This window comes from Hemiscyllium ocellatum, chromosome 10, assembly GCF_020745735.1.
Source record: "Hemiscyllium ocellatum isolate sHemOce1 chromosome 10, sHemOce1.pat.X.cur, whole genome shotgun sequence".
NCBI classification, from domain to species: Eukaryota; Metazoa; Chordata; class Chondrichthyes; order Orectolobiformes; family Hemiscylliidae; genus Hemiscyllium; species Hemiscyllium ocellatum.
Window position 1 is genome coordinate 58,303,225 of NC_083410.1, and position 18,724 is coordinate 58,321,948.

Here is an 18,724-nt window from a genome sequence, read left to right on the forward strand (position 1 = left end):
GCACAAATAACTCAAGTGGTTCAGTGCCATTTTTGTTTTAGAATGCTCCAGTGAATTATAATGAGACAATTTATTAAATTACAGATGCAATAAGTGGTAGTTGCAGAATGACAGCAGGCAAGCATTCACCCTAGCTGGTCTGTCCCAATATTTTGCTCTACACGAGCCACCTTTCCACTTTATCTAACTCATCAGCATGACTTTTTTTTATTGCTTTATGTTTCATGTAAATACTTAAATTCCCTTCAAAATGCATTTTTTAAAACCTGAACTACTTCAAGTGGTAGCATTCCACATTCAAACCAATCTTTGGGCAATAAAGTTTCAGATGAATTCCTTACTCAATTTATCAGTGACAAATTTATATCCCTAGTGTTGAATTTCCTTATAAGAAGAAACATTTTCACTATATGTACATTATGAAACCCCTTAATAATTTTAAAGGCCTCTATAAAGGTCACTCCAAGTTTCTCTGAGGGAAAAGAGCATCAGCCAGTTTCATTTTTTTTCATAATAGGTACAACCTTTCAATTCTAGTACCAATCTTGTAAACCTTTACAGTACCTTCTGCAATGCCACAATATGCATTTTCTTTATTAATTGGAGACCAGAATAGCTCAGTTTTCTATGTATCAAAACTATACACAAATTTAACACTATTTATTTGCTTTTGCATTCTATTGATTCAGATGTAGACCCTGCATGTTTGTTTTTTTTAATGACTTGCCAACTTGTAAATTTTAATGATTTCTGAAGTTGTGTCCTTAAATATTTTTGTTCCCATTTAGACCTTCATTTTCCAAGAAAAATTATTTCTCTTATCATCTTATGTGCAAAACTTTGTGATCTATGCTGAACTAAAAGAGGAGTTGTACTTGAGAGGTTCAAGAAACTGTACATGCTCTGAAAAATAAAATTGTATTGAAAGATTTTATCTATAGTCATGAACCTAGAGAGAAATACTGATTTTTGTCAGAGTTCATCCCAAGTAGATAACGCAGGACTCTGCATTCTATAAGCCGTTATCAGGAACATAGTGGGATAAACATCTCTGCTGCTCGAATATCATCAACTCTGTGAAATATACTCTTTGATCTATCTAACTTGCTAGTCTTTAAATATAAAACAGTTGTCCTCAAATGAATGTTGTAGTCTCGCACATTCCAAAGTCCAAGACTACATGCTAGGGGTGCACTATAACTTGGGGCAGTCACCATAAAGACACAATAGGGAATAGGTACTGTCTAAGGCCTTTCAGCTATTATGTACTGACAGGCAGAAAACTGCCAAACCCCTCAGGCTGTATACCTCAAGAGAAATGTTGATTGTGAATGTCAAGGGTATTAAAATTATATTGAAGCACTCAGACTGGAAATGATGCAAGGACACAAATTCATTTCTATTACACTTAATGCAATTTTCAAATCAAAATGTTTGGTAGTTACACAGTTATACATGTTTTGGGTTAAAAAAAATTACTTGATGGTGAAAGTTCTCCAATAGATAGGTACTAGTTTCCAAAATTACAAGTAAAATTTGAAACATTAATATACCTCCGGTTTTAAATCTCTGTGCACAATTCCACAATCGTGCATATAACGAACTGCAGAAACAAGCATGCTCATAATTCTTCTTGTATCAGATTCACTAAAGTGCTTCCTTTTTTTAATACGTTCCAGTAGGTCACCTCCTTTTAACAACTCCAAAACCAAATATGTATGTAACTGGGAGAAGAGCAAAACAGAATTATTGTGTAAGCAGAAAAACAATTTTTAATGACCTATAAGAGGCAGGTAGGCTTGTAAATTCACTTCAGTGGTGTACCAGTTTCTTGACACAATTCTGCTCCCAAGCCATTTTTAGTGATGTTGGTTGGGAGATGGAATTTAGTAGGGTGGGAGGGGATGTGCACTGAGCTGCAAGGGGCGGATACTCAATTCAGCTTGCTAACGGCCTATTAAAGGCCCCCAGAGATGTCATGGAAAAAGATCTGCCTGAAAATGGCCTCCTATTAGCAGAGTAGGTGGGCTCGCTTTCCAGTCAGGCTTAGAGGTCTTCCCAACTTCCTGGTTTCAGCCAAAGGTCATCCCATATGAGTGGCATGGCTACTGAAGATAAGTTTTTAATTTTAAAATTAACAGAATTACAGATAGGGCACCTACATCTTCAGATGCCCAAAGTCTCATTTGTCCAGGAGTGCAAGATTCCGTTTCTACAGCAGTGGAATCTTTCTATTGTCTTCCAATTTTGACAGTCCTCCTACAGGTTAGGAATGGCAAGCTCAGCTTCTGGTGGGCAATTCAGAGAAAATCATTGCCAGATGGCTGTTCCTGCTTTTAACTCCCAGTTGACCTTGATGACAGGATCCTGAATTCCATGTGGAAAATCTTACCCATTTAAAAATAAATTATTGGCTTTATTAACGAGGTAAAAGAATTTAACCAGAGAATTTACAAAGACAGTAAGTTAACAAGGAGGTGGACTATTACATACTGGGAAACATTGATCACATTTGTTTGAATGTTTAATTGCATATTACGCATAGTGAAATATATAATAATTACAAATCAGTGTGATGTAACAGTTAATCAATTTATAATGTTACTGATGTACAAGTTAACACTATATTTGGCAACAATTCTATGACTTTGCCTAATTTTAAAAAAACACAGCTTTAGGGATTTTGGCTTGCATAGCAGACACTCCCATACAAATAATTACAAATTTCCTATCATAGACAGTGCAATTCAAACATTAGATTTTAATGACAAATTTAAAACTAATCAAAAATTCTTATTTGTAAACACAGCTGTGTGGATGCATGCTTTATAATATTATCTTTGATAATATTAAAGCTAACTATTTTCTGGCTTGTGTATTTGGCTGACCTGGGATTTGAGAAAGAATATGGTTTTAAGAAAAAGATTGCTTGAAATGCCAAACTCAAAAAGACATTACAAATCAGGTTAAGCTTGTAATGGTTAATAGGTTAGAGAATCATTATTCTTCAAATTACTGAAGTTTTAGATTTATTTTTGCATCTTATCTTTTTATTGTACCTGATCATGGTAAACTTCACGTAGTTCAACAATGTTAGGATGTGCCCCTAAAAGCTTCAGTGCTGCAATTTCCCGGTGTGTACAGGCTTCCATTCTAAAAACCAACATAACATGTTAGGGTGATTCACTTCTACAGCTTCATGGAAGACAAATCATCAGAGAATTCATTGTTCAGAAACAGTTCTAAGTCAAAATAAATCAAGGATGAGGTTTCTAAATTCTTGGAAGAGCAGAGTCTGATTAGAACAAGTCAACATGGATTTAGTAAGGGGAGGTTGTGTCTGACAAACCTGTTGGAATTCTTTGAAGAGGTGACAAGTAGGTTAGACCAGGGAAACCCAGTAGATGTGGTCTATCTAGACTTCCAAAAGGCCTTTGACAAGGTGCCACACGGGAGGCTGCTGAGCAAGGTGAGGGCCCATGGTGTTCGAGGTGAGCTACTGGTATGGATTGAGGATTGGCTGTCTGATAGAAGGCAGAGAGTTGGGATAAAAGGTTCTTTTTCGGAATGGCAGCCAGTGACAAGGGGTGTCCGGCAGGGTTCAGTGTTGGGGCCGCAGCTGTTCACATTATATATTAATGATCTGTACAAAGGGAATGGGGGCATTCTAGCTACGTTTGCTGATGATACAAAGTTAGGTGGACAGGCAGGTAGTAACTGAGGAAGTGGGGAGGCTGCAGAAGGATCTAGACAGTTTGAGAGAGTGGTCCAGGAAATGGCTGATGGAATTCAACGTGAGCAAATGCGAGGTCTTGCACTTTGGAAAAAAGAATAAAAGCATAGACTACTTTCTAAACGGTGAGAAAATTCATAAAGCCAAAGTACAAAGGGATCTGGGAATGCTAGTCGAGGATTCTCTATAGGTAAACATGCAGGTTGAGTCCGTGATTAAGAAAGCAAATGCCATGTTGTCATTTATCTCAAGAGGGTTGGAATACAAAAGCACCGTTGTGCTACTGAGACTTTATAAAGCTCTGGTTAGGCCCCATTTGGAGTACTGTGTCCAGTTTTGGTCCCCACACCTCAGGAAGGACATACTGGAACGTGTCCAGCGGAGATTCACACAGATGATCCCTGGAATGGTAGGTCTAACATACGGCTGGGATTGTATTCATTGGAGTTTCGAAGATTAAGGGTAGATCTAATAGAAACTTACAAGATAATACATGGCTTGGAAAGGGTGGACGCTAGGAAATTGTTTCCATTAGGCGAGGAGACTAGGACCCGTGGACACAGCCTTAGAATTAGAGGGGGTCAATTCAGAACAGAAATGCGGAGACATTTCTTCAGCCAGAGAGTGGTGGGTCTGTGGAATTCATTGCCGCAGAGTGCAGTGGAGGCCAGGTCGCTAAGTGTCTTCAAGGCAGACATTGATAAATTCTTGATGTCACAAGGAATTAAGGACTACGTGGAGTATGTGGGTAAGTGGAGTTGAAATGCCCATCAGCCATGATTGAATGGCGGAGTGGACTCGATGGGCCGAATGGCCTTACTTCCACTCCTATGTTTTATGGTCTTATGGTCTAAGTCAGAATTAATTATTAATGAACCTCAATACTGAATAGCAGATTCTGTTAGACGCACCACAACTAAGCTAGTGCCCAAATTTGTGATCACTTGATGTCGACAATTATCTGCTGCATACTTTCAGCAATTGGCTGCATAAAAACAAAATTCCTATTTGACTTCTCCTCACTCATCTAACTCTAAGAGATCACTTGACAGAATGTACCCTCATCATTGATTGAGACTTCTGCAAAAAGAGTGAAACTTAAATAAAGGGTATCCTTAGCTATTCCAAGAATGTAATGATTCATCTGAAGGATCCACTTACATCTGTTATTTTGAAAATGAAAACAAATTACAAACAAAATAGTAGATTACTAAAAACAAAGCTATATTAATTTAATGAATTGCCCAATAAATTGATCTCTTCAGTTTTATAAACCAATAGTCATTACCGTCTGCTGACTATTTTGACACAGTATTCCTGTCCAGTCCTTTTATGTTGACACTTTTGACAAACAGAAAAACTTCCTTCACCGAGTGGCTTCTCTTTCATGTTCAATTCATAATTCTGGTAAAAGAGGGAATCCTAGGGATACACAAATTAAAATTCAGATTTATCCATGTGGTAAAATAGCTTGAGAATGAAAATTTCATGAACCTCTTAGTTCAGTTAGGTATGGTGAGTGCATAAACTTAAAAGTATGACGACGGTCCGATATAAAACTTAACTATAGAGCTTTACAGTCTTTAGAAGTTATTGTACGCCTAATATTTCATTCGTTCAAATATAAATCTGTAATGATTATCAAAAGATATTTATTGTAGTGCGAAGTAGAATAGAATATCCAAGAAACAATGTAAACAGTCCAACCTTTGACATAGCACTACGTGCAACAGTGTTATTGTCTGGTCGATCTATGGCCATCTGCAGATCATAGATGCACGTATGGTTCATTATGGCATTTCGATTAAACAGTATAGAAGGTGCAACAAATGAGTAACCCTGTAGGAAAGAAGAGTAGCAACATCAATATGATAGGAGATCTCAGTTACCTATAAGAATAATAGGGTGGTTATGGTAGGGAATTTTTACTTTCCAAACAAAGACTGGGATTGCCATAGTGTTTAAAGATTTAGATGGAGAGGAATTTGTTAAGCATGTAGAAGACAATTTTCTGATTCAGTATGTGGATGTACCTATTAGAGAAGGTGCAAAACTTGACCTAATTTTGGGAAATAAGGCAGGGCAGGTGTCTGGTGTGTCAGTGGGGGAGCACTTTGAGGCCAGCGACCACAATTCTATTAGTTTTAAAATAGTGATGGAAAGGATAGACCAAATCCCCCACTGACACCTCAGACACCTGTCCTGCCTTATTTCCCAAAATTAGATCAAGTTTTGCACCTTCTCGAATAGGTACATCGACATACTGAATAGGTACATAGTTCTCACAAACTTGATTGAGTTTTTTTTCAAGAAGTAACACAGAGGATTGATGAGGGCAGAGCGGTGGACATGAGCTATATGGACTTCAGTAAGGCATTCAACAAGGTTCCCCATGGGAGACTGGTTAGCAAGGTAGATCTCATGGAATACAGGGAGAACTAGCCATTTAGATACAGAACTGGCTCAAAGGTAGAAGACAGAGGGTGGTGGTGGAGGGTTGTTTTTCAGACTGGAGGCCTGTGACCAGTGGAATGCCACCAGGATTGATTAGATTAGACTTACAGTGTGGAAACAGGCCCTTCGGCCCAACAAGTCCACACCGACCCGCCGAAGCGCAACCCACCCATACCCCTACATTTACCCCTTACCTAACACTACGGGCAATTTAGCTTGGCCAATTCACCTGACCCGCACATCTTTGTGACTGTGGGAGGAAACCGGAGCACCCGGAGGAAACCCACGCAGACATGGGGAGAACGTGCAAACTCCACACAGTCAGTCGCCTGAGTCGGGAATTGAACCCAGGTCTACAGGCGCTGTGAGGCAGCAGTGCTAACCACTGTGCCACCGTGCCGCCCTGGTGCTGGTCCACTTCTTTTCATTATTAATATTAATGATTTGGATGTGAGCGTAAGAGGTATAGTTAGTAAGTTTGCACATGACACTAGAATTGGAGGTGTAGTGGACAGGGAAGAAGGTTACCTCAGATTACAATGTGGTCTTGATCAGATGAGCCAATGGGCTGAGAAGTGGAAGATGGAGTTTAATTCTGATACATGTGAGATGCTGCATTTTGGGAAAGCAAATTTTAGCAGGACTTATACACTTAATGGTAAGATCCTAGGGAGTGTTGCTGAACAATGAGACTTTGGAGTGCAGGTTCATAGCTCTTTGAAAGTGGAGTCACAGGTAGGTAGGATAGTGAAGGCGGCATTTGGAATGCTTTCCTTTATTGGTCAGAGTATTGAGTACAGGACTTGGGAGGTCATGTTGCGGCTGGACAGGACATTGGTTAGGCCACTGTTGGAATATTGCATGCAATTCTGGTCTCCTTTCTATCGGAAAGATGGTGTGAAACATTAAAGGGTTCAGAAAAGATTTACAAGGATGTTGCCAGGATCGGAGGATTTGAGCTATAGGGAGAGGTTGAATAGGCTAGGGCTGTTTTCCCTGGAGCGTCGGAGGCTGAGGGGTGACCTTATAGAGGTTTATAAAATCATGTGGGGCATGGATAGGATAAATAGACAAAGTCGTTTCCCTGCATTGTAGGAGTCCAGAACTAGAGGCCATAGGTTTAGGGTGAGAGGGGAATGATGTAAAAGAGACCTAAGGGTAAACTTTTTCACGCAGAGGGTGGTACGTGTATAGAATGAGCTGCCAGGGGAAGTGGTGGAGGCTGGTATAATTGCAACATTTAAAAGGCATCTGAATGGGTATATGAATAGGAGGGGTTTGGAGGGATATGGGCCAGGTGCTAGGTGGGACTAGATTGGGTTGGGATTGGTCGGTATGGATGAGTTGGACAGAAGGGTCTGTTTCTGTGCTGTAGTGCAGAAGCCCTGCACTGAACCCTTTCAAGTTTCACAACCTCCTTCCAATAGGAAGATGACCAGAATTGCACGCAATATTCTAAAAGTGGTGTAATCAATGTCCTGTACAGTCACAACATGACCTCCCAACTCCTGTACTCAATACTCTGACCAATAAAGGAAAGCACACCAAGCCTTCTTCACTATCCTATCTACCTTCGACTCTATTTTCAAGGAACTATGAACTTGCACTCCTGGAGTTCCAAGGTTTTAACTCAGTGGCATTGAAGGTATGGTGATATATTTTCAAACTAGAATGTTGAGCAGTCTCAAGGGGAACTTGCTGGAAGAACAGGAAGTTAGGAAATCGTGACGGAGTGACTTTATTAGTTAATGATGATGGTTAACACCATAGAAAGGAGTGACACCAGTTTGGGAAGCTAGAATGTGGAAATGATTTGGAAACAGATAAGAAATAATAAAAATAAGAGGTCATTTGTGGGGGTGGTTTATAGGTTCCTCAATGGTAGGGTTGCATATACAGGAAGAAATAATGTGAGCTTGTCAGAAAGGCACCATTGTAACCATAGATTTTGATCTAAATATAAACTGGAAGTGTCAGATGGGAAAGATAGCTTAGGTGTGGAGAAAATAGAATGCTGTTGGGATCATTTCTTACAAGAGAGGGCACAACGTAAAAGTAAAGGGAAGACCCTTTAAAATGGAGATAAGGAGAAACCTCTTTAGCCAGAGAGTGGTGAATCTGTGGAATTCATTGCAACAGAATGCAATGGAGGCTAGGTCATTGAGTATATTTAAAACAGGGATACAAAAGTTCTTGATTGCCAAGGGAATCAAAGATTACGGGGAGAAAGGGGGAAAATGGGATTGAGAGACCCATCAGCCATGATTGAATGACGGAGCAGAATCGATGGGCCGATTGGCCTAATTTCTGCTCCTATGGTTTTAATGGTCTTATAGTATTCTCTGCTGCTAACTAGGAGCAGGCATTCTAGACCTAGTGCTGTCCAACAAGATAGAATTAATGAACTCTCTCATTGTGAAAACATCCCTCGTTAGCAGCAACTATAGTAGGGCTGAATTTTTTATTCTTTTTGAGGGAGAGAGAAATGGGTCCAAGACTGTTTTTAACGTTTAAATAAGGACAATTAGGCCAGCAAGGAAACAGATGGCTAGGCAATTGACAAAATGAGTTAAAGGAGATGCTTAGACAGATACTTGTGTCAGTTTAGTTCACAATATACATACTCAATACATTCCAACACATTAAAACGTCAAAGATTCAGGTGCACAGGTTATGGTTAAATATAATATCAAAATTGAAAGAAAAACAGATAATTGTACAAAGATAGTCAGCTGGTCAGACGATTGGACAGAAGATCACAAACAGCAAGAAGGAACAACAATAGAGTATGAGAGAAGGCTAGCTAGAAATATAAAGACAGATAATAAGAGTTTCTATAAATATCTTAAAAAGTAAAGTAAATGAAGTGAGTGTTGGTTCTATAGAGAGTGAGTCTGGAAAATAAGAAAGTGATAGATGAATCACACTCAAAGTTTGCATCAATCTTTACTACAGAGGATCCAAGTTGCAGATATAAATCAGGAAATGGAAATTTGGTACTCAAGAATTTACAATCACCAGAAAAATGGTACTGAGTAAATTGTTGGAGCTGTGGATATACAAATGCCCAGGCCTGATGAATGCCATCCTATGGTTTAAAAAGAAATGGCTATCGTGAAAGTTGATGTATTAATTTCCCAAAGCTCCCTGATTCAGGAAGGGGCCCATAACATTGGAAGCATGCAAGTATAGATTTTTTGTTCAAAAAGGTAAGAGTCAGAAAGCATGAAACAATAAGTCAGTTACCTTAATATCTGTGGAGAAAACGATGGAAGCTAATAGTATATAGTAGGCCCCTTAAAAAATTCAAGTAAGTAGAGTCATTATGGTTTTGAGAAATGGAAATCTTGTTTGATCAATCTAATGGAGTTCTTTGAGGAAGTTACATGTACTGTGGATAAAGGGGAATTGGTGGAGTACTGCACTTAGAATTTTAGAAGGCATTTGATAAAGTGCCACATTAAAGGTTACCTCTGAAAACAGAAGCCGGGTTTGGGGGGTGGGAGTAGTATTTTGACAGGGAATACAAGATTGTCTGGCTAATATAAAGCCCAGATTAGGGACAAGTGGATATTTTTTAGCTTGGTAAGTTGTAATGAGTGGTATGCCACATGGATCAGTGCTAGGATTTCAACTGTTTAACATTGATGTAAATGACACGGATGAATGGACAGAAAGTACGGTTGCCAAATTTGCTGATGACACAAAGATACTAAAGTTGTGAAGAGATCAGAGGAAGGCTACCATAAGATATAGATGGATACACCAAAGGCAAACATCTAGCAAATCAAGTATGATGTGGAAAATGTGAAATTGTTCATTTTGGCACGTAAAATGAAAAATAATGATCTATTATCTAAATGGTGAGAGTCATAGAGTCATAGAGATGTACAGCACGGAAACAGACCCTTCGGTCCAACTCGTCCATGCCAACCAAATGTCCTAACCTGCTCTTGTCCCATTTACCCGCACTTGGTCCATATCCCTCTAAACCTTTCCTTTTCATATACCCATCCAGAGGTCTTTTCAACGCTATAATTGTACCAGTCTCCAACACTTCCTCTGGCAGCTCATTCCATACATGCACCAGCCTCTGTGTGAAAAAGTTGCCCCTTAGGTCCCTTTTCTATTTTAAGATATTGGAATGTGAATTGGGATGTACTAAACCACATAACTGTTGGAACTGATCAGATGTCAACATTCTTTTGTTTTCCCTTTAATAATAAGTTTAAAATTCTTGATTAATTAATTGGAAGTTCTGGCAAATGTTACTAGACAGTAACCATTGTGAAAAGCCTCAAGAACATCATGAAGGACCATAGTTAGGCCTTGAGCCTGTCCATCTCAGTAAAGATGCTGTACGAGACAGCCAATCACGGAGTGACAGCTCGGTACTGCTGACTAATAGTAACCGGGGGGAGGGGTGGTGGTCGCATATGCACTCTAAGTTAACATATATGAAATAAGACATTCTGAAGTTTGCGTGCTTTTTCATGCCTTGCTTTTTACTGTCATGAAGCAAGTAAAGGTCACCAGAAACCTGCCCAGCGATTCAGACTCACATTGAGAAAATACACTGAGATCTAACACTGACAATAAAAAATGCAAACCTTCTGTTCAAGGTTAAAACTATCCAGTGGAGTCTTCCTTCCCCTTGGGATTGCATTGCGACTCCTACAGCCTGAAGGAGGTCTCTCTTGCGATCTGAGTGCTGAGCTCTGATTTAAAGTTTGTGTTTCTTGTACCTGTCGTTTAGGAGTATTATTTTGGGACCTGGAAACGCGCTCTGTTGTTTGTAAATGCATGCAGAAATTATCTTCTGAACTACCTAAATTGGAAGGCTGAACAGGAATCTCAGCTTTAAAGGGATCAAGGTGTCCTAGTATATGTATCACAGAAGGTTAATATAGTGATCTAGGAAGTAATTAGGAAAATTAAAACAGGTTAAGCCTGTTATGTAGGACACCAGTAAGACCACATCTACAATACTGTGTCAATATTGGTCACCTTATTTAAAGAAGGATGTAAATGTGCTGAAAGCATTTCAGAAATGGTTTATCAGACCAATACCTGGAATGGTTGGGCTGTCTTATGAGGAATGATTAGACAGGCTAAGCTTATATTTGCTGAAGTTTAGAAGAGTAAAAGGCGACTTGATTAAAACATGAGTTCCTGAGGGGGCTTGGCAGGTTGGATGTGGACAGGATGTTTCTCTTTATAGGAAAGTCAAGAATTAGGAGTCTCTATTTAAAAATTAATTATCACTCATTTAAAATAGAGATGAGATCTTTCTCCCCTATCAGATGCTCTCCTGTCTTTTCCTAAAAAAGTGGGGGAAGCAGAGGCCTTAAGTATTTTTAAAACACAAGTAGATAGATTTTTATTTAGTAAGTGCTGAAAGGTTATCAAGGTGGGAATTTGGATTTGTGTTACAATCAGATAAGCAATGATGTATTGAATTGTGGAGCATAGGTTAAAAGGGGCCTACTCCTGCTCCTTATTTGCATGTTAGCTCTATTTCACAATCTATTGTTGCTAACTGACCGATATCCAACATTATGTTTGTAGGTTAGATTCCCAACAGCTGCAGCCTTTGTTTTTACGCAATTATTTTCAGTCTAAATTGTGTATAAATAACAGCAATTGTCAATCACCAATTTTACTAATGAAATAATCTATTTCCTGGTCAATTACTAATGAAATCTACTCCATACCTTTTTGCAATTCCAATACCTATACAGAGGAACCTCGATTATCCGAAGGAGATCTTGAGGTCCCACTAGGAACATTACATCAAAGATGTGTTTCCAGCAGTGATTGTGTCTTTTATTTACAGTGATTAAACAGGCAACATCTCCCAATAACTGACCTCCCACCCTCTCTTTCTCCCCACACTTTCCCTGGAGTTCTCCAACATTGTCCTGTACAGGGTGAAGGTGGAATCTGTCAAAAAGTTGCAGTAAATGGTTGTGTGTGGGGCTGTAGCTGTGTCCGCGTGTGTGCACGAGCGCACATGCGCGCTATTCGGAGACTCAGCCCACCCCCCCCAAAAGGCAGCAGCACCAGCAGTCTTGTTGTTGGTCAAGTCCGGCTGCCCCAGAGAGGGGGCGGACACATGGGAGTGGGGGAGGGCAGTGTTGGACGGGGTTGGGGGTGGGGAGACAGGTGGGGACGGGGTTGGGGACCAGGCTGGAAGCAGTGGCTCACGCGTGGTGTGTTGCTGCCTTGTCACCTGAACGGGGAGCAAACTTAAAATAAACTCCGAGCCCAGAGGAAAGGCATTGAATTGATTAACCAAATAATCGATTACCCGAAAGAAATAGTGCCCACTTATCTCGTTTGGATAATCGAGGTTCCTCTGTATATTGCTTTGTCAAAAACATGCCTTCAAGGTGAAGTGGGGTTTGACTTTTTTTTCCAATGTTTTTAAAAATATTTGTGGCTCACAATTCAGTCTCCTTTACATTGCAAGACCAAATGCAGACCGGTTGACTGCTTTACAGAATCTTTTGTACTGGGCCTATACACCATCCATTCCCTTCTTTCCTCTTCTACATCTCTCAAAAGTGGTGGAAGAAAAGTATTTTCCAAATCCTTTCAGCTCCGAAAAGAAGTCATACTGGCCTTGAAATATCAACCCGGTTTCTCTCTCCACAGCTGCAGCCACACCTAAGTTTCTGTAGCATTCTTTGTGATTGTTTCAGATTTCCAGCAACTACAATATTTGCTAACTTTTATTGCTAAATTTTATTTAACATTTGCCAATACTTTAATGCTTGGTCATACATATGCTGAACATTTTAATATACCTTAAATAAATCTGTATGTTGAGGAAGAGCAGCAGGAGAATAGGCTGGATCCATTCTTGTAAACTCCTCTGCAAAGTTGCTGACATCAAGTTCATTTTGGATGACTGGTTTGATGGGAGGTTTGATTGCCTTGGTTGCTAAATCTCTCCAATTTAGGCCCTGAAGATAAGTTTAGAAATATACATTTTTTAAAAACCTATAAAATAAACATTCCAAATAATACTTGAGGCTGAGTTTATGGTGGACCATGAGAATCTGGCTTTTAGTAATGATGTTTACGAACATGTTATGTTACGCTTAAAAAATTGCAAAGTCAGATCAGTGTAATTTTCCAAATGAATATGGTACTCTCTCCATTACCTCCACTATTACTATCATTTGGAACTGATGGGTAGCTATATATCATTCGATATTTTGATGTATTTATGGATCTATAATTGCCAATACTGGAGACAGATGTGAAGTTACAATTACAGATTAGTTCTCATATTTTCACATTATTTTAGAGATTGCTTGTATGAAAAAAAGAGTGTGGGGTTAATTAGACAATTTGATCTGAACAACCCATGCTACATTAAAACATGAGAAATTTGTGTATTTAATATTGTCTTTCAGCATTAGTGTCTTTCTGGCATACAGCCTTCCTGAACAGCAGCAGAAAACAATAACGTTAATGAATCTGACAGCTAAACTCCCACTGAGAATGGCTTATGTCAGGAACACTGATTCTGATTTATATTTTATAATTTCTTAATGGAGATTTAGTTTAAACCAATATTGTCCAATTTGTTAGTCAATAACAGCTTATTAGAAAAACAGATGTGAATAATTTCAGTTATAGTTAGTAATTAAAAGATAAGTAATATACAATACCCTTGAGCATCTAATTTCAAGATTCTCATTCATTATGCATATATGCACTTTCAACATTCTGTGCATTTATTAGGTATAATGAAAGATGAAAATCTGAGTGCGCAAGTATGCTTTGATCATTAATTTTGTAACTTCGGCACCATGAACACAATCAACAGCTAAATATCAGGCATGACAAACTGTGAATAACAAGTTAGTGCAGCAGAAAGAAATTATTCCAGTTCAAATTCAATTATACTTTTTAATATACAAAATAATTATTTCCTAGAATAGGATTGTGCATGATAGTTATGGACCATACCAGAGCCCCTCAAAATATTTTAGTAAGTTAGACTAATCCCTAACTTTTGCTTATTTTAAAAACAAATATACAATGCGATGTTCCAAATGCTATTTGACTAGACAAACTACTCGGTGTTAAACAAAACACAATTTATTCAAACACTATAGTTAAAATACAATGAAAGACTAACAACTCTATTGGAAAACTTAACTGAATAACAGATACTGTAAGTATTACTAATTAACAGTTCCAACATACCACGAACAACCCTTTGGCAAAAAAAGACAAATTCAGAAATTAGATTTTCTCACATGCAACACCTGCAGTTAGAACAGAAACCCCAACTTCTAGCTGCAACCAAGATATGGGGAAAAAATAGCTTCTATTTCTTCAAACCTCCAGCAGATTCTGCTGAATCTAAAAGCTGAAAAAACCAGAAATCTTGGTCTGAGAGAGCTGGCCACACCCACGATGCTTCTGTTGTTACAACTTAAAAAAAACTCCAAGGCCTCACAAGCTGTTTACATTACCACAAGCAGCTCTTTATCTCTTGTTCAATCCCTCTCTAAATAAACCAGGACAAAATACACCTCTTAAACCAACCGCATTATCACAACGATGAAATAGCTATTTCTGTCTTAAGACCACTTTTACTCAAGAAGGTTTTCATGAAACAAAGAAGTGACAGAGGTGCTACGTGGTGTTAATCTTCTGGATTAGCCTCAATCTTACCTCAGTGTAAATTCAAATCCCAAAATTTAGAAATTACCACCAAAAAGTATGCTTTTATTCAATTATGTCAAAAAATTTTTGAGAAATCTAATGAAAATTAAAAACTTATATCTATCTTCCTCATTTCATTATTGCTACAAGATAAACTTATATTTATGACTGGAGTAGTTTCAAAATGATACAGCACCTGGAAAAACGAATGAGACTTTATCTCTGCAGCTCCTGTTAGCCCCGACCCAAGTCTTTGTTTAGGATCTTTCACCAACAGTTTCTGTACTAGATCCTTGGCAGTGGGCTGAATTTCCAAAGGAAATGGAGGATCGTTTTTTAAGATTCGCCTAAGAAAAAAATACAATTATTCTTTCAGGAACTGTTTTTGACCGACAAATTTTTACTACCAAAAATTAGAATAATGCAATATTTAGAATTAAAGTTTAAACTTGTCAACACAGATAACAAATGTTAGTCGTTCCTCCAAATTTGGTTGAAGTCATGGATTGTTTTACATTTTACAAAGCAGTTTTTAAACTCTCCGAAGTAAAATTTCCTTTCCATCTTCAGCTTTAAAAAGTGGTTGGCTGCCCATCATTTATTGTGGGTGATTCAAAACAACACCCAAAATGCTCATTTACTGTAATTTCCTGTGACTTCTTCCCCTCAATTCTTTTCACTGTGGGTGATTGCACAGTCTTCAGATGCCATTTCCTGACAGGGTCACAACTGAAATCTGGAGCGCAGCTCTTGGAAGTAAGAAAAGCCAGTGTCCCACACTGTATATCCATGATCCATTTGGGCTTTAAAAACAAAAAACTATTTTAAAGAGCTTCAAGCAGTTGGTAAAATGTACTTATGAATTCATTTTGTTACAGAAAGTGTTTCATATTTTGTGTTGCAACTCAAACATCAGCTCAATGCAGCATGCTGCAGATACAGTACTAGTAACTAATTTCAGAAAAAAATATCGAATTGGCAAACTATTGAATTTAAATAAGAGGTCAATCTTTATCAAAATTAAAGGAGAAATTTGTACGCAGTTACATGTAATAGATAAAGATTGTGCAACTTTTAATCTTGGAAGCTCAGTGGTTTAATTAAACAAACAAAGCATACATAACCTGTTTTTTGTTTTAAAAAAGTGTTCAGATATAAATGGTAAAATATTTTCAATATACAGGCTCAATCTGCGTCATAGAGTCAGAGTCCTACAGCATGGAGACAGGCCCTTTAGCCCAATCTGGTCATGCTGACCCAAAATGTCCATCTATGCTAACACCATTTCCCTGCACTTGGCCCATATCCTTCTAAAACTTCCCTATCCATGTATTTATTCAAACGCCTTTTAAATGTTGTTAATGTACATGCTTCAATAACTGCCTCCAGCAACTCATTCCATATGCATACCACCCTCTGTGTAAAAAAAGGTTGCCCCTCAGGTTCTCTTTTACCGCTAATCATAAACTTTAAAAGACCTGGCCTCTTTTCCAGATCCGTGAAATCCTGCATAGTCTATAAATGCAAAGAGGTTTGGACCAAATTATACCTGTTAGCATATCTAAAATTACAGCAGGAAGGATTTGGTGCATTTTGCCACTGCAACCTATTGCCCTGTGGAAGTAAGTACATTATGCTGCAAACAGATTGCAGTAATCTCATATCCTATGTCAATACTCCAACTTCCTGCAACCCTCTTTACAAGGATTTGAGCTATAGGGAAAGGGTGAACAGGCTGGGGCTGTTTTCCCTGGAGTGTTGGAGGCTGAGGGGTGACCTTATAGAGGTTTACAAAGTTATGAGGGGCATGGATAGGATAAATAGACAAAGCCTTTTCTATGGGGTCAGGGAGTCCAGAACTGGAGGGGCATAGGTTTAGAGTGAGAGAGGAAAGATAGAAAGGAGACCTAATGAGCAACCTTTTCACACAGAGGGTGGTATGTGTATGGAATAAGCTGCCAGAGGAAGTGATGGAGGCTGGAACAATTGCAACATTTAAGAAGCATTTGGATAGGTATTTGAATAGGAAGGGTTTGAAGGGATATGGGCCGGATGCTGGCAAGTGGGTTGGGATATCTGGTTGGCATGGACGGATTGGACTGAAGGGTCTGTTCCGTGCTGTACATCTCTATGATTTTTTTTAGACTTACAGTGTGGAAACAGGCCCTTCGGCCCAACAAGTCCACACCGACCCGCCGAAGCGCAACCCACCCATACCCCCACCCCTACATTTACCCCTTACCTAACACTACGGGCAATTTAGCATGGCCAATTCACCTGACCCGCACATCTTTGTGACTGTGGGAGGAAACCGGAGCACCCGGAGGAAACCCACGCAGACACGGGGAGAACGTGCAAACTCCACACAGTCAGTCGCCTGAGTCGGGAATTGAACCCGGGTCTACAGGCGCTGTGAGGCAGCAGTGCTAACCACTGTGCCACCGTGCCGCCCAAACAACTCTCCTCCTAAAATCGCACTTTATAAGAACAATTGTTGATAGAGTGTAAACAGAATTGGTATTATTTTTGCTTTACTAGGCTTCATTTGTGGTTGTTTGCCTAAATTGGTTAATTCTACCCAAATTAACTCAGCAAGAACTTCAGACGTCTTAACAGTATGCTTTTAAGAATTTCAGTCACTACAGACAGTATACTTCAGGGGTCATAACAGAATACTTCTAAGAATTTCAGTAGCACAGGTTTGAAGTTCACCTGATGTAACAAATTAAAATTTTTGCTTTTCTGATAGCATTATACAGCTTTAAGCATTACAGCTGTGGATTCAAATGCAAAGGAATAACACATGAATAACAATCCCAATTATGACTCAAAATTGATAATGCTGGCTTTGAGCTCTTTGAAATAATCTTTTTAGAATGGCAACACTGATATTTGCGTTGTCTCATAAAAAGGGACTTTCACACTAAAGTGGCCATGCAACATTATGCAGCTTAAATTGCTCTTCCCCTTCAACTGACTAAAACACAAATGTGGACATGTTGAAATCTTTGACTGTAACATTAAATAAAGTGATTAAATGAAAAAAATAAGGTTTAATTAATAAATTGTACAGCTGAGCCACTTGGTACTTTGTTCTTGTGTGATAACCCCTACAAGGCCCGTGCGGAATCACTAATTAATCTCCCTGTGGGCCTTATTGGGGTTATTACAGCATAGTGTTCAACACTAGTTTTTGTAGAATAGAAAAAACATTATCCTGATGCCACCTTGAGATTTCTGATTGAGAATTCTTTGCACCATCCACGGTGAAAGGCGAAGCTCCGGTCAGCAGTTCATACACAAGGACCCCAAGGCTCCACCAATCAACTGCCTGTTGAGAACCAATACACAACTTGTGTCAGTTTTAGCTTAGTGGGTTTATCTCTCTCTCTCTCTCTATCTTTGTGTCTGCCTCTCTCTCGGTGTCTGTGTGTGTGTGTCTCTCTCTCTCCCTGTCTGCCTCTCTGTGTCTGCCTCCCTCTCTCTGTATCCATGTCTGTGTCTGTCTCTCTCTCTCTCGGTGTCTGTCTGCATCTCTGTCTCTCTCTCATCTGTCTCTCTGTGTCTGTCTCTCTCTCTCTATCTATCCTTGTATCTTCCTCTCTCTGTCTCTGTCTGTATCTCTGTGTCTGCCTCCCTCTATGTGTGTGTGTGTGTGTCTCTGTCTGTCTGTTTCTCTCTCTATGTCTGTGTCTGCCTCTCTCTCAGTGTCTGTCTATATCTCTCTCTCTCTCTCTCTTTGTGTCTGCCTCTCTGTCTGTCTGTCTCTGTCTCACACTCTTTGTCTATCTATCTATGTCTGCCTCCCTGTCTCTGTCTGTATCTCGTCTGCCTCCCTCTCTCTGTGTG

At 39.2% G+C, this 18,724-nt stretch overlaps 1 protein-coding gene across 2 annotated transcripts in view; it reads right to left on the minus strand.

Moving 5' to 3' along the window:
• The window catches only part of LOC132819772 (ribosomal protein S6 kinase alpha-5-like), a 127,997-nt gene that overhangs the window by 15,096 nt on the left and 94,177 nt on the right, over window positions 1-18,724 (minus strand). For both annotated transcript variants that reach the window (XM_060831518.1, XM_060831517.1), the window contains 7 exons: window positions 18,103-18,206; window positions 15,072-15,222; window positions 12,997-13,155; window positions 5,441-5,572; window positions 5,022-5,155; window positions 3,060-3,153; window positions 1,554-1,724 (listed from right to left, as the gene is read on the minus strand). In XM_060831518.1, the coding sequence (XP_060687501.1) occupies window positions 1,554-1,724; window positions 3,060-3,153; window positions 5,022-5,155; window positions 5,441-5,572; window positions 12,997-13,155; window positions 15,072-15,222; window positions 18,103-18,206 (945 nt within the window). The remainder of the gene's footprint in view (window positions 1-1,553; window positions 1,725-3,059; window positions 3,154-5,021; window positions 5,156-5,440; window positions 5,573-12,996; window positions 13,156-15,071; window positions 15,223-18,102; window positions 18,207-18,724) is intronic.